Source organism: Populus alba, chromosome 10 (assembly GCF_005239225.2).
Source record: "Populus alba chromosome 10, ASM523922v2, whole genome shotgun sequence".
NCBI classification, from domain to species: domain Eukaryota; kingdom Viridiplantae; phylum Streptophyta; class Magnoliopsida; order Malpighiales; family Salicaceae; genus Populus; species Populus alba.
The window spans coordinates 15,312,076-15,333,316 of record NC_133293.1 but is presented as its reverse complement, the minus strand read 5'-3'; the positions used below and the strand labels follow the sequence as shown (position 1 = coordinate 15,333,316).

The 21,241-nt window shown below is 37.0% G+C and overlaps 1 protein-coding gene and 1 long non-coding RNA gene across 5 annotated transcripts; both read left to right on the top strand.

The window, feature by feature from the left end:
- Positions 1 to 10,038: 10,038 nt before the first annotated feature.
- On the top strand, positions 10,039 to 20,838 carry LOC118039952 (uncharacterized). 4 transcript variants are annotated; one of them, XM_073412088.1, is made up of 13 exons: positions 10,039 to 10,283; positions 10,990 to 11,053; positions 11,228 to 11,395; positions 11,852 to 12,225; positions 12,313 to 12,396; positions 12,474 to 12,803; positions 13,126 to 13,255; positions 13,389 to 13,551; positions 13,950 to 14,078; positions 14,248 to 14,442; positions 15,004 to 15,126; positions 15,481 to 15,552; positions 20,688 to 20,838. In XM_073412088.1, the coding sequence occupies exons 4-13, from the start codon at positions 11,949 to 11,951 to the stop codon at positions 20,724 to 20,726; spliced, it is 1,542 nt and encodes a 513-aa protein (XP_073268189.1). In that variant the 5' UTR covers positions 10,039 to 10,283; positions 10,990 to 11,053; positions 11,228 to 11,395; positions 11,852 to 11,948; the 3' UTR covers positions 20,727 to 20,838. The 4 variants fall into 4 exon arrangements, with proteins under 4 accessions (XP_073268189.1, XP_073268192.1, XP_073268190.1 ...); XM_073412091.1 differs by lacking the exon at positions 11,228 to 11,395; XM_073412089.1 differs by lacking the exons at positions 10,039 to 10,283; positions 10,990 to 11,053 and having other exon boundaries at positions 11,107 to 11,395.
- LOC140956052 (uncharacterized) lies at positions 15,580 to 18,590 on the top strand. Its single transcript, XR_012171027.1, has 2 exons — positions 15,580 to 17,533; positions 17,618 to 18,590. It is a non-coding gene; the product is annotated as an uncharacterized lncRNA (long non-coding RNA).
- Positions 20,839 to 21,241: the final 403 nt, after the last annotated feature.

Genomic DNA, 21,241 nt, shown 5'->3' with positions numbered 1-21,241 from the left:
GCACACCTCAGCGCTCCATGTTCTTGGTGTTTTAGTTCTCATCATTCAATCAGATTATATGGTTTTTTTTTTCGAACTGGCCCTTTGTTTTTTTAATTTGTTTTTTCACTTTGTTGAGATATTTTTACTTTTCAACTTAACCCTCCAGTTTATTTTGTTTTTTTTTCTTTTAATTTGATTTTAATTTTGATTTTCGTCCTCGTTATTTTTATTACAATTTTTTGTTGTAGATCATTTCATGTAATTATTTCTTTTTCCTATTTAGTCATTCAATGTTTGATTTGTCAGGGACTGGGCTTTGTGATTTTTATATTTACTATGCTTTCAATTTAACGATCAAGGTCACGAGTTTAGAAAATTAATACGAGTCGATATTTTTTTTCTTACTCATTTTTTTTCTAATTTTATCGTTGGACATTGTTTTTTTTAAATTATTTTATAGTTGTTTTTAATTTTTTTTTATTGATTTATTCTAGTCCCATAACCTAACCCCTTGGCACTGTGGACTTTTTTTTAACTAAGTTTTTTATTTAATAATTATAATGGGTGTGTTTAATTTTTTAAAATATTATTTTGATCCATCCACATGAAAAGATTAAAAAAAAAAAAGAAACTAGCTCAAATGCTTAAATTTTATTCACTCAATAATAAAAAAAAAAAATTTACTGTACCAACACACGATTACATATGTATAAAGCTTCATTCAAAGCATAATGTATTTTAGCTTTTGCTAATAAATTATAAATGTCGTTGCCATTTTTAGAGTGCTGTGTAACTATAATGTACTATAAAACCTGGTAGTATATGATCGTGTGGTACTGATACGATGGGGCGGTGATTATCATCATTGCAGTCATCATCACTGTCTCCACATGAGATCAGGGTCTAGCTCTAGCCTGATACCACTTGATTTTATTTTTGGAAGATTGTTCGTGCTTCATATGCAAGATAATCAGTAATCACCTCTTTTTCACAAAGCGTGCTCATGTGCTTGCGGCCATATTTTTATTTTTTTTTAACAATAAAACTACTTTTACGTGAATTAAACATTTTTTTAATAGCCCGTTTAAAAAAATTAAAATGCAATGCATGTATAGTAAACAAGGTTAACTTGCTTAGTAATAGAAAAAACTACAGGAATTATTTTAGATTTAAATATATATTAAAACATATATGAAATCAAGTACAGATATTTATCAAATTAAAAGTCATTATATTAGTAATTATACTCGAAATAGTCAAATATTTTTATTCATTCTCACTCCTACTTCCACAATGACAAAAATTATTTTTTAATTTATCTTTAACAATACTACAAAATATAAAAAATATAATTCACTTTTTAACAATCTATCGCTTAAAATATATATATATACTGAGATGGGAGTAAGAGCACGGGAGAAAGACGATGAATGGGGGCACCCAAACATTGACCAGTGAGCACGGACAGCTTAGCTACATGCCATTCAAATAAGATAAAAATAAATAAATAGATAAATATTACGACACCTAACCGTGGTGGTGGCATTGGTAGTTGCTACTACGTGAATTTTTTGAAAAAAGAGAAGATGAAACAAAGGAATATGTTTTTTTCCGAAGCAATAATAATATAATAAAACAAGGAATTGAAAACGGCGTCTACGTAGGGGAGGGAGGAGGGGTAGCTCAGCTGCATTAACTTGTCTGGATCTCAATCTGTCGTTCCTCAAAAGACACGCCCTTTCCAAGCCCCACCCCCTCCTCCTTCTCCTTCGCAGCAGAGGCCCCCACAAAACTGGTGGTCAACAAGTAGCTGCACAGTACCTGGCTGATCAGACGGTGAGATTTGTTCCAAGGAAATGATCCGAGTCATCTGTCGGTGAGAAATGAAAACGAGCGAACAAACGTCGTATTGCACGTACTTCTCCGGCTGTCTCCCTGTGTGCTCCTTTCGTTCGAGTCTCTTGCGACTTCGGGGTGCTCGGAAAAGGCTGTTTAAATCTTGTTTTATAAAAAATTGATTTTTTTTATAATTTTAAATTGTTTTAATGTGTTAATATTAAAAATAAAAATATTATTTTAATATATTTTAAAATAAAAAATACCTTAAACCGCGCTCTTCGTTATCCTTCCCCTCTTTCTGAAGGGGACCTCCTACTTTTTACCATTAAATCACAACAAATGGGTTTCGTAGGATCATGGGCCGTGGCTCTGGTTAATTGGTCAGCAAAGGATTCAGGAGATATGCAAATTTTGAGCCCGCGCCCGGGGAAGGTGGAGCATGGAGAGGGCGCATCACTCTCGGACTTCTCGTTGATTTATTGGGAAAACGTGAAGGCGTTGACATGATAATTAAAAAGTATGCTTTATCCAAACTAAAATTAAAATGATTTATTGGAAAGGTTATCGAATCTTCTTTAAAAATGGAAAACCTAAGGATTGGAAGATACTTGTTCTATTTGATTTACGATTTACTGGGCTCGAAAAACTAAAATGAACCATATTTGTGAAAAACCGAATTATATGACTTGCATTGAAACAAGGGTAGTTTTGTCTTTTTCTCATCTTAACTTACTTGATAAACCAAAGCATCTTCTTTTGCTTAATATATATATAATTTTTTTTTCATAAAACATATATAATTCGGAACGATACAGATACTGGCAAGAATTACTGTGTACAATGTGAGGGAACCGCACCAAAAATTAAGAAAAGGAATCAAGAAGATTTTTCAATCCCTTCGAGTAGTCAAGTCAAGACCAAACATTCCAAGAATGGTGTGCAACTTTTGACATCTTCATCAATCAATCAATCAATTATTTTTTATGAGATGCCAAGTTTTTACGTTTGAGAAGACGAACATCTTATGTTGGGTGAAAAGAAAGAAAAAAAAGGTAAAGACAACGAATATCAAAATTAATCTTAGCAAAATAATAACAAAAAAAAGCTAGGAGAGACAATCATTTCTTATTCATAACTTAACTGGTTGGACTATGTTAAAATATATGATTTATATTATTTTTTAATATATTTTTTCAAGTAAAAAATTTTTAATCTTAAAATTTGCATAAACCTCCATTACTTTGTATTTTAATTCTTATCAAATAAACATGGATGATGAGATTTGAATTCATGACTACTTGACTATCAAAGGTTTAATATCATGTCAAGAAATTATTTTTATCCAATAACTTAAAATATTAAATAAAATTTTATAATATAATTTATATTATTCTATAAATGGTATTGGGTATGAGTCGCACATATAAATAAGGATCTTTATGTTTTTTTATTATTTTATTTATTTTTGTATTTTTAAAAAAATATATGCATATGTTAATATTAAAAATATTTTTTTTTTAAAAAAAATATTTTAATATTTTAAAAAATAATGATAATTATATTTTCAAGTAAAATGAGACCCATTGTGAACTTGAACACTCTAACATCGCAAAGTTCACCTTGACATTCGTGAGGAAACATCACTTTTAAGTGTCAAAGTAAAAAGGACGTGGTCCGTGACTGTCCATTCCAACCTTCTCTCTTTTTTATTTTTCAGCTTTTCTGAGACGTGATCTGATCGAAACCCGTGACCTTTGAAAATAGAACTTGCTACCAGCAGCCTATCGCCATCCTATTGCATGAGGTTGCGGCTTAATGAATATATTTTAGAATAATTACAAGTTTTGAAAAAGATTACACGCAAAGAGAGATTAATTTGACATTTACTGTGCTCATTATCATAACTTATTACTTGGCTTTTACTCCTCGACAAGATGCAATGTTGTCAACACATGCCATACACTACCAGTCCCGGTAAACAACTCTTCGACAAGACTGGGATCCTTTCATTTTTCCCTCTGCATCTTCTTTTCGTGTTTTTTCTCAAGTCAATTGGGCCATCCATTTGATGTAGAATCCATACCAGATTCCAAAGTGCAGCAGTCCAAAAGAAGTTGCTTCATTTAGGTGCGCAAGAAGAGGCGGGGAGGGGGGAGAAACTTGTATCTTACATTTTCATTGCTTTACCATACCATAAATCCAACATTATGCTCATTAATCCCTACTAATCTGAGCGAGGAGCAAAAGGTAGAGAAATATTTATCTCGTACCAACATTCACGTGTTCAATGCCAGCATTTCAAGAGAATTTCTCCAGAAAAAAAAAAAAAAAAAGAACACTGGTAATTTAGGAAGCCCAGGAGTGCATTTTGTGGGCTCAATTGCACCCGATTTGCATGAAAGCACAAGAGGCCCATTTACTTGGATCGGTTGCTTTGTCGAGCACACACACTATCATTTCCACAAAGGTCTTCCTGGGAATTTTATTTTGAAATGACACTCCGATTTTACAACACGAAGAGAGGAATCTAGGGATCATCATAAAAACATGGGGTTTGAGCACCTGGTTTTCTTTCCAATGGTCCCTCCACTAATTGACGAGGAGGGGAAAAAGCACGGGTCGGTGTCTTCCATTATTTTTACTTTAGACCAATCTGACGGGAGTTTGTACCAAACCTTTCCTTCCGATATTAAATGGGAAATTAATTGCTCATTTTGTTGGTTCACGCCTGTTTTCATGACACTCCTCTTGCATGATGCATCACAGTTCATACAGACCATAGAATGGAGAGACTTTCCATGTTTGACCGGACAATGGGGTAGGCTTGTTTGCTGTCTTAGCCCAGACAGTTTCGTTGAAAACTCTGGCCCAGGCCCCTTCAAGAGATGTTAACAAGGCCTGTAGTTGGCAGTGTTAATTTTAAAGTTGAGCCCGGACGGACAAACTATCTTCCCCTCTTCTTTTAGAATAGCAATTTTTTTTCCCGATTAGGCCTAAACGAAGGCCCAATCAAAAAGGCTACTAATTATGTTGGAGTGTAGATACTCTCGATGTGTTGCTTCTCAAATGGATAGGTACGGTGACTAAGGAGATCCGCTTCTTTGATTTTCTGAGTTGGAATCCTGGAACTAACATTGAAAAGAATTTATTCGACTCTCGAACTCGGTTAAAGCTGGGATCCCACAGTAATCTATCTATCGAACTGGCTAAGATTTGCCGTGTCAAATTGCCAGTGAGTCCTAGGGCTAGCGACCTCGTGTCATCGGCTGAGCCAAATCAAAATGGCTAGAGCTCGCTATCAGGAGATAGCTTCTGTGTGTAGCCGTTCAGCCACGCTTCTGGGGCCTGGTAAGAAAATGATTGAGGCCCAGAGAAAGTCTTGTCTTGTTAATAGAGATGCCTTGCGATCTTGAATGGAATGGAGACTTGCTAAGGCCAAGGTTTGAATTCCAAGCACCGATCCCCAGTAAATTGACAAGAAATATATCCCACGTGCCATACCTTACTCGCAGTAATTGGCAATAAATTTCAGAACATGGTGTTTTTAATGCTTGCCATCACAGCCCGAGAAGAAAAAACACATCGCGCCATTAACTGGGTGTTGTTTGACCTCACACATCGTTATATCAAATCTTGCAAACGTAAAGCAGGCTCCATCTTAAATATCATGGTTCGAGGGCCCAGAACAAGGTCAAGGAGAACAATCATTTTTAAGCAGTCAACTGCCCTGTTCAGTTCATGTAACTCGAGGGCAAGAGATGGCAGCGCTGCTCGATCATCCTATTAATTATTTTTACATCTCCTTCATATAATAAGAGATCATGTCTCCGCTCTGTTCCGAAAGATGGACACGCAAGTTAGCTTGTTGTGATGTCGAAGTAGTTGTTGATTTTGATTGCCGAGGGAACAATTTCAGGAGTGCTACGAGTGTTGTTTTGTAGGCGAGTTTCTAAACACAATAATTGACGAGTAGGTGTTTCAACAAATCACATATTGTCTGTCTTCTAGCTGATACAGACCAATGACAATTTCTTTTAGATTGCCCTGAGATAAATAACCAGGACTCGGATTTGGTAAGGAAATTGAATTATATTTCGTCTCTCTCGCTCCTCCCCCCCCCCCTCTCTTCGATATAGGTGCTATGTAGCTAGAGATTCCTCATACCATTAATTGCGAGTGTTCTTGCACCTACCGAACGAGCTAGGACTTGCCTGACTCGTAGTAATTCATGGACAAGACCAGCTTGTTAATTTATAGTTTGTGCAATGTCATTTGCTTAGAATAGTACACAAGGAATTGCCTTCACTCCGTAATTAAATTGTCTAACCTCAACTGAGGCTAGTTAGGCCTCTCGACATTGTTGAAGCTGTAATCTAGTATTATACTTTGGCACATCAACTTTGAACTTCCAACCAATAAGTCATCCTTCACCCAATTAGTTGAGTGCAACCTTCAAAAACTTGGAAGATGTGAAATGATCAAAGAAAGGGGTGAAAGCGAGAGAAAAACCAGCCCTTGCTGGTCTTTGCCTACCTAATCTCTGCTCACAGCGTAGACATGTTCATTTTAAATCTATCACCATTTTCTAAGAAGCCTTCAAGGAATCCCAAAGATACTGCAACACTGATATTTTTCTCAAAAGTTTTTGTCTTTTTTAAAAAAGATTTCTTTTTAAAAATGAATCAGTACAAGACTTGGACGTAACTCGAGAACGATTCTATATCATAATTAAATTGCATAAATCACCCATTAAACAATAAAGGATCCGGTCACAGGTCGACCCAATTGTTGTAGGTAAACAATAGTTTATTTATTTATTTATTTTCGTCGGAAAGGATAAAGGCACCCATCAAAGAATTAAAATTATCTTTTCATGGTGGTTCTTTTCTTCAACTGGCTGGCGAGACGAGGACAAAGCTCGACTAGCCGAACGGAGGAGTGCCCTCACGGCCCAACTACTCCCACACGGCCACACGGGTTTCCACCAATCCGATAATGGCTAATCATAGGCAAAGAAAACTTGTAGTGCTAATCATTATTGTTTTGATGAATGGTTGGGTGGGCCCTTCCGCACCTTTAATTGAATATAATAATATTGTCTATCTGAGTTCATTTTATAAAGAGAGAGCAACCATCAACCTATTCATATATAGAAAATGAACCATGGTATTCATGCTTCTTCATTTGGTCGGGAAACATTGGAAGTATCTGAATTCTTATTTCTACTTTCTTTTCTTCTAATTGTCTCTCTCTCTCTCTCTCTCTCTCTCTATATATATATATATATATATATATATGTGTGTGTGTGTGTGTGTGGGGGGGGGGGGGCTATAACACCCATATGCTCAATGTCCCACTGATATAAAGTACCATACCATTTCATTTTCTTTCTGTTAGTTTTTTTTTTTTTTAATTTTTTTTTCGCTACCATCTCGACTTATTAATATCCATCCAAATTCCAAGCTATTATTACATGAAAAAGACGGAAAAAATAATAATAAAAGCACAGTTCACAATTTTAAATTATGAAGAGAGCGCACCAGAGCAAAAGGACCACTCTAAAATATATCGACTTGTAATGTCTGATTCAACAGAAAAATAGTATTTCTTGTAAAATTGATACTAACACGAGTCCCTATCCAAGAAAATACTACCAAGTTTCACCCAAATCAACATATAAAGAGTGTGTGTTTAACTCTCTCTCTCTCTCTCTCTCTCTCTCTCTCTATATATATATATATATATATATATATATATATATATATATATATATATATATATAAAAACCAAATCCTAAAAAAGAAGAACATTTTCCCAATAACTAAGCAGGGCGAGCATTTTGAGGGTGTGTTCGAATTGTGTTTTGAAAAAAAATTAATTTTTTATAATATTTTTATATATTTTTAATGAGATATAAAAAATAAATTTAAGATATATATATATATATATATATTATTTCAATATAAATTTTTTAAAAATAATTTAAAACAAATTCTCTGTCACTGTCACAAAAAGTAAGCCGAATTATTTAGCCAAGGCAATAAATGAGTTGTTTGTAATGAAATTAGGTAGTTGGCTAGCTGTGGTGCGATTTTGTGGAAGAAACAAGCTGGTTTTGTTCCCACGGACAACAAGAGTCACTTTCACATACCAGCTAGCTGCACTCGGACACCCACGCCGGACTCGTATCTCTCTCCTCGCCACTCAGACACGATCACGACCTTCGGATTACTTTAATTAACGCACAATGCTCTCCAACATGTTTCTGCTTCTCGTTTTTATATCGAAAAAGTATCTTGGCCCTCAATTATATGTCTCAGAGAGAACCGGAAAACCATGAGAAATGGGTTTAGCGGGGACATTAATCTCCTTATTTCGTTTCCTATTTTCCCTGTAATCGATTTCTTCTCGGTAAAATGCAGTTCATATATATATATATATATATTTGTCTCAGAGCGAGCGACTTAATTATTAGTCAGGTGGGATTAGGATCTAGGGATATAAACTAGCTAGTGCTTTAAAAAAGGAGATGGCCGTGATCCAGGCTACGACAAAGAAGCAAAATTTCTAAGAAGAAATTTGGCAACGTCCACCATCAAGTTTCACACACAAATATTTAATTAAGGCCACGATCGCTTAATGATTGGTTAAGCAATCAATAATGCTCTCCCCCCTTAATTTGGCAGGCCTAAATACCAGATTTCTACGCCGATTTATTTCAGGGGTAGTTGACGTGTACAGAAGCATTTTTTGTGCGTTGAATATGAATTATATCACGGCTCCCCCCAAAAGTATTTTGTTCTTACTTTCCTGTGATATTCTTAGAATAATTCTCATTCAGTCTATCCAATCCAATCCAGTCAAAAACAAATATTCATGGCAGAATTAATTAAAGAATTCATGGATATTTTTATTTTTATTTTTATTTTTATTTGCCATGAAGTGAGATTTTCAACCCCGATAATTATAATCAGAGGACACCCTTTTGAGTACGAGCTCAATTTCCTTGAATTAGGAGTAATTAAATGAGGACCTCCTCGTTGGTAATTAAATGCTAACCTCCTCGCATTATTAAAATGGAAATTCCCTAATCAAGTTCATGCACGTTCTCGTGTTCGTGGAATTGGCTATGTTACCATTCTTGCCTCGTTTCATTCCGTCCTTTAATCAGGGACGTTAATTAATATCACGTTTTTTCATTGGATTCCAGGTATAGTTCTGGAGATTTTCTCTGTTCATAATTATAAATATATTTATAGCTACCAAGAAATATTTAAAAGTTAATACAGGACACATTCATAAATACGTACGAAAGTTTATATAAATATTAAATCTCATCACAATAATTTCGATAACACGCGCGTGGTAAAATATAAATATACATCAATATTGAATCTATTTGAAAAATCATCCAATATTCAAAAAAGACAGTAGAAAATTAAAAAAATATATTTCTATATAATCTGGACGGGATATGTTCATGGTCCATTCCCATTCTCATGTCCATGCTGGGAAGAAAATGTTTATACCCATCTTTACTGGAATCCCATCTCGGAACGGATGATGCTATCCTTGTCGTTAATTACATGCATGGGAGTTTTGATTTTTTTTTTTAATCTGCCATTAGTTTTTATCATTTTCTTCCATCTCAAATTCATGATCACAAATATATACTGTTTAATCTTTTTCATGATTTTATTTGATTAAAAAAAAATTTTAGTATCAATTCCAACATCAAATTTTTAAGAATTCTCAATTAAAGTTTTCCATATCCAATATTTGAAGTTTTCCATCCATATTTATATACAAATTATGTTTTTTTTTCTTAATAAATAACATTATTCTACAAGAAAACTTAACTCCTAATTAAGTATTTTAACATAAATTATTAATTAAAGTATAAAATAATTTAATGATAAAATTGATATAAAGATTAATTTGAATGTAAAATTAATAATACTATTATACCACAGTAGCGCGTGTGAGAGATGTTCGAAAGTAGCCTGCATTGAATGAAAACACGTGCGAGGAAGACAAAGCGGGGCAGAAGGGAGCACCGTCATAAATTGATTTGCCGCGAATTGTCGGGCGAGAAAACATGGAAAACTGTAATACGCTGAGTTTAAAGTTTAAACTAAAAAGAACATTTATTTTATTTTAAAGAAAAAGAAGATAGAACGAGACATATAGACAGAGAGGGAGAGGGGAAGGAGGTTTAAAAGGAGAGGGATAAGCAGCCAATCCAAAGGAAGAAATTCATAAAAATAGGATCCGAAGAAAACGCAAATCTGCCTGCCTACATTGTGCTGGACAAATATTACAACATTATATTATCGTCATTACACTAGACTCCTCGTGGTGTCACGTACGGATTCAGATACAGAGAGATTGATTCAGCGAGGAAAATCCGAGTTTGCTGACTCGGGTTTTCTTTCATGCATGCCGGAAAATATTCCTCACGGGTACTACTTTTCACTTTCCTTAATTACCATGTCAAATATTCTTCTTGTTTCACCTTTCCCTGTTTTTTCTGCTCTTCACCGTCTATGTTTCCCAGTTTTTTCTTTCTCGTTTGCTTTATTTACATGGTTTTGCTTTGCGAATTGTAACAACATTGGCAGCAACCCCCCTCGTTTCCTTTTCTTGAATAAACGCATGTCCATGGTGGAGTAGTTTTGTACGATCTTCTTTCTCTCTATGCTTAATCATTGCGTTATTTTTCTTTCTTAGTTTAATCATATTCTTGACTCGGTTAAGGTTTCAGCTTTTTTTGTTTTGGTGGGGGTGGAGTTGTTAGAGTTTTTGTCCTCAAAGAGTCAAGATTGTCTCTGGCATTCAAATTAGTACTTTTTTAATTTTATTTTTCAATTGCATTTCCCCTTGTACATTCCTTAATTCAAGTTTGATTGCTATTTTGTTTTCGATACCTGAATGACTTAGCATTTAGTGTTTTTTTTTTTATGTCACGTTGCACATTTCTAACTTCTACTTGTTTTTTGTTCTCTTTGATAAGGACTTGTTTTAAAACAAAAAGGGAAAAAAAGGACTTGTTTCTTGTTGGTTTTGTTTAGTGGATGCTTAGCCATCAAGATTATCTGGATTTGTTTGTCTGCTACTATCTTCTTTGACGTGAACCCATAACAATCCCTTCTGATATTTTGTATTTAGGATTTGTTTGTTCTCTCCTTTATACACGAAGTTTGAGTCTAGAGGATTTCTTCAGAGAAAAAAGGTAGAAATTTTACCACAATATCAACCAAGTTGTTTCTGTTTTTCTTCCATGAATTTGTTTGTTGGATAGTGATCATACTGTTTTGATCAGAATTAGGAGGATTCAAATTGATGGTGTTGTGACTTGTGAGTGCTCTTCAAGTAATATGGATTTTCATCCCCTCTTTTTCTTCAGGTATTTTTCAGTGGTGGGGTTAGGCGGTGTAAATTTGGTGACACTTCAATATTCAATAATCTCATCGCAGGATTAAATTTTCTTTCTTAACCGGAAGGCAGCTTTTTTCCTGGAAGCTACTCTGGGAGGCAGGCTGCCTTCTCTCTGGAAAGCATTTTGAGGTCAAAGGTGTGTACTTGATGTGAAACGCTAAAAATTATTTTTTTCGTTTTGATGCAATGAAAACTGATAAACTTGATGAAACAGCTTTCTAACTTTAGCTCTCCACACCTTATTCAAGCAATGGTCTCTGCTTGTCCCTTCCCTTCTTTTTTTTTGACGGAGCAACTATGACGTGGAAAATTGTTAATTCAATTCTATACGGAAAGGTCAATCATAGAACTTCATTTTAAATTTCAATGCAGAACCAAAGATTTTCATGAATTTACTTTCTTTCTTGCTATGCATCGCATGAATTTATCGGCATATAGAGTAAGCTAATATAGAGATTTTGGCTTATTTTCGTTAGGGTAAAGATGGTCTTAATGCAGATGTTGTTTGTTTCTGAAGTTCTTGTTACCAATGAAAGCTTCTGCTTTTCTATTTTTTTTATATTTCATTTTTTGTTTGGTTGGAATTTCGCAGGTTCATCATTTGCAACAAGTTTACCTGCTTGGTGCCTTTGTCTTCTCATATGAGTAAACATCTACTGGCTGAGGTTTGCTGAAAGCTTTCTGTCATAATGGGTGGCTGTGTCTCAACAAACAATGAAAGAATAAGAACAACTAGGAAACACATGCGTAAATCTTCCAAAAGTAGTGGAAAGAGTTCCACTTGTATTGCTGATGCCCCTATTCAACGGCTTAGTGATGCTGGAATTAGTGATTTTGCTCTTAGAGAGTTTGTTCGTCTTGACTTTGAGAAGGGTGCTGCAACTACCCGCAAGAGATCTGAAGTTTCTAATAAGACATTCCATCTCACCCAGCTACAATGGAACCATAGTCAAATTGATGCAAATGGTATGTCCTTTCCATCCATTGATTTTTAAGCCTCGGGCTGACACTTCTTGAACAGTTTTCTGACCATAAAATTTCAATTTTCTGCAGGAATATGTCAGGAGGAAGTATGGTTCGACTCTCTTAGTATTATGGATTCAGATTCGGATGATGACTTCATCAGTGTGCACGGAGGTGATACACATAAATTTATTGAAATTGTGACTCTTCAATTGGTAGTCAGTGCTGATATTGTTCTTTTGGCTGTTCAGATTGTTTTCCTCCTGTTGGTAATGCAACTGGACATAAACAAAACACTCAAATGCTTCAATATGGAGCTGCATCATGCTTTGTAGATGCTGGGTGCAAGTACGAGGGCTTCTATGAAAGTTACCTGAAAATGGATGGAGGAGGTCCAAAGGGCGATGAGGTTTCTAGTAAGATAAAGAAAGCTTTAGATGATCCTTGTGGAAATTTTAAAGGTCTCAAAGAGGGCATGCATGACTTGGCAGAGAAAACTCAAGAATGTAGAAGGAAATCGAAAGTAATTATGCTATCATTGAAGAGGAAATCTTGCGATGGAGAGGAAACGACTGAATTCTGTGAGTACAGATTGTAGTCTTTATAAGATCACAGAGAGACACATTTATATCCCAGAAGTATTAGGATTGCCTGTAAGACATGACATTGCCTTGGTGCGAATTCCTATTGCCACACATGATATGCAAAACCCCCTGAAACTTTATACAAGTACGATTCATTTGATGAACACATGTTATGCTATTTAACGAGTTTATTCCAGCTATATAAGCTTTGAATTGAACCTTAGCATAGAATAGGTGAAATGTAAATTCCAGTTTTGTTTTTAATGATTAAGATACATTTTTTCTTATTAATAATGAATGAGTGCGTGAAATGGTGCAGCCGAGAGATTACTGTATCGCCCAAGAGCAGGATTTCTGATTCCATGTTCAAAAGGGGAGAAGCCAACTGCTGGATGCTGGTCTGAGATTTCACCTTCAGTTTTTAAGCTCCGAGGCGAGACTTTTTTCAGGCATGATGTTCACTAGCTTATGATATTAGTTATTTGTGCATACCTACGACTATTAGTCAATGATGTAATTATTTTTTCCTCATATACTTTCAAGGGAATTGAACTGTCTAAACATTAATCTCTAACCATGCAGAGATAAGCAGAAGTGCCCTGCTCCGGACTACAGTCCATATGTACCAATTGGTGTAGATTTATTTGTATGCCCACGGAAGATAAATCACATTGCTCAGCATCTTGAACTTCCTAATTTGCAAGCACATGAGAAAGTACCGCCGCTGCTGATCATTAATATGCAGGTCCTCTCTCTCTCTCTCTCTCATTCACACACACAATTCTGATTGTGCAGAGTTGTTTGTGTATATTTAATGAGGTTCTGGATATTATCTGATGAACTGTTCGACAGTTTTTATTCATTTCCACATATGAATTGTGACAGGATCCGTGCTTGTTGTTTACAGCAACATTTTAAGTGAATCTGCTAGTTTTATTTTGTTTAATGAATTGATGGTGAGTTCCCTGGGAATTCCTTCATAAGAACTTTGGCTGGGAGCGACATGGTTGTGATCTCAATTCCCTTGAGTTGATTCTTGGGGTTCAAGTGATTGGACTGCTGTGCTATTTTCTTCATTGAATTACTAGGTTCACTTCAAAGTGATGGAACATAATTTTCTTATTATGGGTTTTCACGCTGCAGCTTCCCAGTTATCCTGTTTCAATGTTCAACTGTGATTCTGATGGAGAAGGCATGAGCCTTGTAGTATATTTTAAACTATCTGAGAATTTCAACAAACAGATTTCACCTTGTTTTCAAGACAGCATCAAGGTATTTCCTGAAATAATATTTCATGAAATTTCATACGCTGATCTGTGCTTGACATCATCTAGTCTTCCTTGTTCCATTGCTTTTTTATACCATGGCAAAATGCTTGGAAGCAATCTTTCCCCACCTTGTGAAATATTTTAGTTGATGAATCTTATTGCATCCTACCCAGAGACTTGTTGAGGATGATATGGAAAAGGTTAAAGGCTTTGCAAAAGAGTGCACAGTTCCTTTCAGAGAGAGGCTGAAAATTCTGGTGGGCCTAGTTAATCCAGAGGAATTGCAGTTGAGTTCTGCAGAAAGGAAGCTTATTCAAAGTTATAATGACAAGCCAGTGCTTTCACGCCCTCAACATGAATTCTTTAAGGTAAGGATAAACTTTTTGTCTACGAATCACATTTGTTCTATCAATGTTTAGTCTAGCAATACTAATTTCATTCGATACAAAATTCCGCGTTTATTTAGTAAGTTGAGATAATGTGGAGGATCAGGATCATGCAGTTTTGGAATGTTTTGGCCTTTTGGATGATGTATAATCCTCAATTGACCACTAACTTAAATTGTTAGGTAATATTTAAGATATAATTTATATTATTTTTTAATATATTTTTTAATTAAAAGTCTTTTAAACTTGCATAGACTCGTATTAACTCGATAACTTAAGCTATTAGATGAAATTCCAATATTTTTTTAACACACCATCCTTTCTGATACTATATTAAAAAGTTATCTCTATCAAATAGTTTAAACTGTTAATTGAGACACCACGATACGAGTTATTTAATTTTTTAACATACTAGTACAAGGTGTCTTTTCTTTTTCTTGTGGTTTCCCCTTTTATAAAAGAAATGAAAAACATGGAGAAGGCGCCTATAATTGGTTTTGGTGTTTACATTTTAGGAAAGTTGACTAAGCTTCTATCTTGCAGGGACCTAATTACTTTGAGATTGACCTGGATATACATCGGTTCAGTTACATATCTAGGAAAGGACTTGAAGCATTCAGAGATCGCTTGAAGCATGGAATAGCTAATGTGGGTCTGACTATTCAGGTACAGAGACCTTGCAACTTATCCTATTGTAAGCAAATTGGTTTCATCAGAAAATAAATTTTTTCTCAGTAAAACTAAATTATATTTTTTCATTTAAACATAGTAAAAATAAGAGAGAAGAAGAGGGGGTTTTGCCCTGATTTTGATGAAGCACATTGATGGAGTTAATCTCCTCCTCGTGATAGCTTCTACTGATTTTACTCGCTATTTTTAGACAAACATAAGCGTCATTTGTTGGTCATATGCCAAAACCTCGTTTGTGTTCCTGCAAGAATTGTTAATTTTTTATTCTCTCGTGAACTTCCTTTGTTTTCTCCTGTTTGTTTAAGTGCTTTATTGCGATAATCTTGCCAGGCACAAAAACAAGAGGAACTGCCAGAGCAAGTGCTGTGCTGTGTGCGCTTGAACAAGATAGATTTGGTAAATTGTTAAGCACAGCTTAACATATGTAAAGAAAATAGAGAATAGAGAAGAAAAGAAGGGAACTCAGAGAGAAAAGGAAAATTTCTTATTCTTTGCGTGCCCTCTAAGCCATCTATCCTTCTCCTTTTATAGCTGTCCACCCTGCACTATAACTGCTAACAGCTAACAACTAACTGATTCTTTAACTAACCACGTGTCAATTAGTTTGTTACAGCTAACTCTCAACTAACTGCAACTGTTATTATTCCAGCTGTAACAATATTCCCCCCTTGAATGCCTTCTTGTCCTCAAGAATGCTCAATTATGAAGCTTCAAAAATGGCTTGGCAATCCGGAAATTGCTTCTGTAGATCAGAAAGGTCTTCCCACGTTGCATCCTCTGGATATAAATTTGACCATTGAACTAAGACTGCAGTGGCTGCTTCATTACCTTTCTTCATCAACTTCCTGTCTAATATAGCTAAAGGCATGATCTGCATATGCCCCTCCTTGTCTGATACCGGTAGCTTGGAAGACACTATGGCTGCATCTCCAATCTTCTTCTTCAGTAAGGATACGTGAAATACAGGATGAATCAAGCTACCTTCTGGAAGTTTTAACTCGTAGGCCACCATCCCAATCTTTTTGATGATTTGAAAAGGGCCATAATACCTGGGGTTAAGCTTGAGATTTTTCCTTACTGCCACACTGTTTTGCCTGTAGGGTTGTAATTTAAGAAAAACCCAGTCCCCCACTTCAAATGCTCTCTCTGTTCTCTTCTTGTCAGCACTCTGCTTCATCCGGTTCCTTGCTAATTCCAGCTGCTTCTTTAAGGCCTGATCCATGTTTGCCCTCCTCTGCAGTACTGCTTCCACAGCAGCTACTGGGGTTGGTTCCTGTGACAACCATTCTCTCTGGGGAGGGGCATAACCATATAAAGCTTGGAAGGGGCTCATGCCAATGGCTGAATGATGGCTTGAATTATACCACCATTGTGCCAGTGACAGCCACTGAAACCACTGCTTGGGCTGATGCATGGTCATGCATCGAAGATAAGTTTCCAAACACTGGTTCACCCGTTCGGTCTGCCCATCTGTTTGTGGGTGGTAGGCAGTGCTCATCAACATTCTGACCCCTAGCTTCTTGAATAGTTCCTTCCAGAATACACTAGTGAAAATCCTATCCCTGTCCGTGACAATCACTGCTGGTAATCCATGGAATCTATAGAAATGATCCAAGAATATTTGTGCAATGTCTTGTGCTGTGAATGGGTGTGTGAGTGCCATGAAGTGTCCATATTTCGTGAACCTATCCACCACAACTAGGATTGCATTCCTCCCTTCTGAACTTGGTAGGCCTTCTATAAAATCCATAGTCACTGCTTCCCATGTACCTCCAGGCATTGGCAGGGGCTGTAACAGTCCTGGATATGCCACTCTCTCGACCTTGGCTTGTCTACACACATTGCATTCTTCCACTACCCTTTTCACCATTGCCTTCATTCCATACCAGTGGAAATTTGCCTTCAACCTTCTATATGTGTTCTGGACGCCAGCATGACCCCCAACATATGAATCATGAACAGATTTAATTAATTGAGCCCTGAGTGGTCCTTCCTGTCCCACCACTATTCTGCTCTTATATCGCAGAATTCCCTCCTTGTAGGTGAAGTCGGGTTCCCCTGCTGCCCCTGTCAGCTTGCTGATGATAATAGCTTGTAGTCTACCATCTTGCTCATAAGATGCATAGACATCTTCATACCATGCAGGGAGTATACTGGTAATAGCTGTCAAGGTTCCAGTCTCTTTTGCAGATAGGTTGCTACTGCTTTTCCTAGACAAGGCGTCAGCCACAATGTTTTCTCGACCCTTCCTGTATACTATTTTAAACCTTAACCCCAGCAACTTTGTCAGGCCTTTCTTCTGAATTGGAGTATGAATTTTCTGGTCCAGCAAATACTTCAGGCTCTCGTGATCAGTTTGGATGATGAACTGTTCCTGCTCTAGGTAATGTCTCCATTTCTCTACTGCCATAAGAATAGCCAGGTATTCTTTTTCATAGATTGATAATCCCAAGTGTTTCGTGCCTAGGGACTTGCTGGAATAGGCTACTGGCCTTCCCTCCTGACTTAGCACAGCTCCTAAGCCATAATCACATGCATCTGTTTCCAGTATAAATGGTTTGGAGAAGTCGGGTAATGTCAGAACTGGGGCTTCACAGAGAGCTTGCTTCAAAATGTTGAATGCCTGTTGGGCTGGTATACCCCAACCATAACTGTTCTTCTTCAGTAGATCAGTAAGGGGTTTACTGATGATCCCAAAGTGTCGGATGAATTTTCTATAGTAACCAGCCAGTCCAAGGAAGCCTCTTAATTCCTTCAGGGACTGAGGAGTGGGCCAGTTGGCTACAGCTTCAATCTTTTTCTGGTCTGTAGCTACTCCCTTGATGGAAATCACATGCCCCAGGTACTCTATTTGTTGCTCTCCAAACGCACACTTGGACTTCTTAGCAAATAATTGATTGGTCTGCAATGTCTCCAAAACTTGCCTGAGGTGAACCAGGTGCAGCTCAAAGGTTGAGCTGTAAATCAAGATGTCGTCAAAGAAAACCAATACAAATTTTCGCAAGAATGGTTCCAGGACATTATTCATCAATGCTTGGAAGGTGGCTGGGGCATTTGTGAGGCCAAAAGGCATGACTCTAAACTCGTAATGCCCATGGTGTGTCCTGAATGCTGTCTTCTCAATGTCTTCCCCGTGCATTCTGACTTGGTGGTAACCTGATCGCAGGTCCAGCTTGGAGAAGAATCTGGATCCATGCAGCTCATCAAGGAGATCATCTATAAGAGGAATAGGGAACTTGTTCTTAATGGTCTGCTCATTAAGTTGTCGATAATCTATGCAGAATCGCCATGTGTGATCCTTCTTTTTGACCAGCAATACTGGAGATGCAAATGGACTGACACTATGTTGTATTACCCCATTAGCTAGCATTTCTGTGACTAACTTCTCTATTTCCCCCTTCTGAATGAACGAACTCTTATAAGGTCGGATATTTACTGCATGAGAGTCCTTTTTCAATAGAATTTTATGATCAAACCTTCTTGCAGGTGGCAAGGTTCGTGGCTCTTCAAAAACTTCTGCAAATTCTTTTAACAAGGATTCAATCTCTTCTGCCACCTTGGTTGGTCCTGCTTCTCCTTCTACTTCCATAGCAAAAAATTGTCCAATTACCCCTAGCACCACATCTTTGAAACTGTTCTGCTTCTTAAGTGCTGTGATCATGTGTAGTTCAGAGTTGTGTATTATTCCTTTCAATTCGACCATTCTGTCGTTCTTCTTGAATGACAACCGTAGTTTGATGAAGTCGAAAAGTACAGGAGAGTATTGCTTCAGCCAGTCCACCCCAAGTACTATATCATGTCGACCTAGACTCAGCACCCTCAGGTTGGCCTTGAACTCATAGCCTTGCATGAACCAAGTAAATCCAGGGCTTTGCATTTCACATAACATCACATTCCCATTAGCCACAGTGACTGCTAGCAAGGTGGTCTTGCTTTTGGCCACATTCAATTCTGTGATTGCCCCTTCATCGATGAAACTGTGGGTACTCCCACTATCTATCAGGATTATAAGGTCCCTGCCTTGACAGTTTCCTTTGATCCTAATAGTATTGTATGTATCATTTTCTGCCAAGGCATTCAATGACAATCCAAATTCATCTATCGGCCTTTTTTCTTGGTGTTCCTCCTGTATGGTGTCTTCCAATTCCTTCATTTCCTCCCCCTCTTCTTCTTCTACTCCTTCAATCATATGTAAACTTTTAATACTGCACCTGTGACCAGGAGTGTATTTGTCTCCACACTTGAAACACTGTCCCAGCCTTTTTCTCTGCTCAAATAGGCTATCGGATTGAGGCTTTGTTCCTTCCATTCGATTTGGATTAAAGGCAGTGGCTGGAGCATTACTGCCCATCCTTCCATGGTTGAATACAACACCACTGCGTTGCATTGGCCTGGACCTCCTGGATATTGCATTGTTAGACTCTTCTTGCCACCTTGCTTGTTCGAAGGCCATTAGCACATTTGAAGGCTTCAATATTTTCAACATAGGCTTTATGTCTTCTTTCAGCCCACTGATGAAGCTAGATACATAGTAGGATTCTGCCAGGGATGGATTTAGAGCACTCATCAATGATCTTAATTCTTCAAATCGCTCTATGTAATCATCCACACTCTTATCTTGGTTTAACTTGTTGAATTCTTCCACGCTATCTTCTCTGCTGCCAAACCTTCTGCACAGAATCTGTGCAAATTCTTCCCAATCCATCCAGGAGTCATTCTCCCTTACTAATCCTTCAAACCAAACGTCTGCCTTGCCTTCTAGGTAATAGGATACCACCTCCACCCACTGGTGTGTTGGTATTGTGTTTAGTTTGAAATATTTCCTGCATTTTCGCAACCATCCTCGAGGATTCTCTCCTCTGAATGTTGGCAATTCAATCCTTGGCAATGGTATGTTATATCCTACCTTATGAAGTTCTTGCCCATTCATTTGCTCACCTCTGAACTGACTCCTGTTTCCTGGGGAAATTCTCTCGATTGACACTGGAATTCCTGTTTCCTTCTCCATGCCTGGTGTTGCCAAAATGCCTCTGGAACTAGCTCCAATGTCCTTCCTCATTGTTTGACCAGCAATGAATTGCTGGAGCTGTGCAGACATTGTTTCCATCTGCAAGGTCAGCTGATCAATCTTGGTGCCTTGTTCTGTCCAACGCTCTTTACTTTCAGCCATAGATTCCTGCCATTCTAGGTGATGGCTATGCAGCTGAGATTCTAGCTTTTTACAGTTCTCATTCACCGCCTTGAATTTGTTGCTTTCTGCCATGCTCTGATACCAGATGTTAAGCACAGCTTAACATATGTAAAGAAAATAGAGAATAGAGAAGAAAAGAAGGGAACTCAGAGAGAAAAGGAAAATTTCTTATTCTTTGCGTGCCCTCTAAGCCATCTATCCTTCTCCTTTTATAGCTGTCCACCCTGCACTATAACTGCTAACAGCTAACAACTAACTGATTCTTTAACTAACCACGTGTCAATTAGTTTGTTACAGCTAACTCTCAACTAACTGCAACTGTTATTATTCCAGCTGTAACATAAATCATGGCCAAATACCTACTGTTGTTACTCGGGATGATTAATTTGAATAGGCACCAAGGGGATGATTCCGGCAAAAGAAACAATCTATAAGCACATTTTGTAGATTCCTTGATCTGTATCAACCACAAGAAAATGAAAATTCAGTTTTTTGTATTCCTTTCCCACCACCATTTGTTCTTTTTCACCACGATGATAAAGTTGATGAGAACCAGCACTGAAAGATCATGCGTGTGATAATGTCCTGTCGAAGGATGTCTAAGAGATAAATTTGGTTCAGTGAGCAGATAACCTACCTCATGGATCATTCTCCATGTTGAAAATCTGTTTACTTGAAGAAAAAAGGGTGTAACAACCGAGCAAATTTTCTTCTTAGGTAAACAAAGCTGCGACAGAAATATGACTATCAAGTGCCTGCACAAGCTAATTTGAAGATTTAAAACATGGGTGCCTTGGATTTTATGTTATAAGGTAATGGAAATCGAATTTGCCAATAATTTGATATTGTTCTTTATTAATGCATCAACTTTTTCCCAGTCAAATCACTTTGACTTCATTG

Bases quoted from the DNA above. Each gene is read 5' to 3' on its own strand.
- LOC118039952 (XM_073412091.1), top strand. From the start codon at position 11,949: ATGGGTGGCTGTGTCTCAACAAACAATGAAAGAATAAGAACAACTAGG. The intron at 12,226-12,312 runs GTATGTCCTTTC...AATTTTCTGCAG, and splicing joins TAGTCAAATTGATGCAAATG to GAATATGTCAGGAGGAAGTA. The intron at 14,079-14,247 runs GTATTTCCTGAA...CATCCTACCCAG, and splicing joins GTTTTCAAGACAGCATCAAG to AGACTTGTTGAGGATGATAT.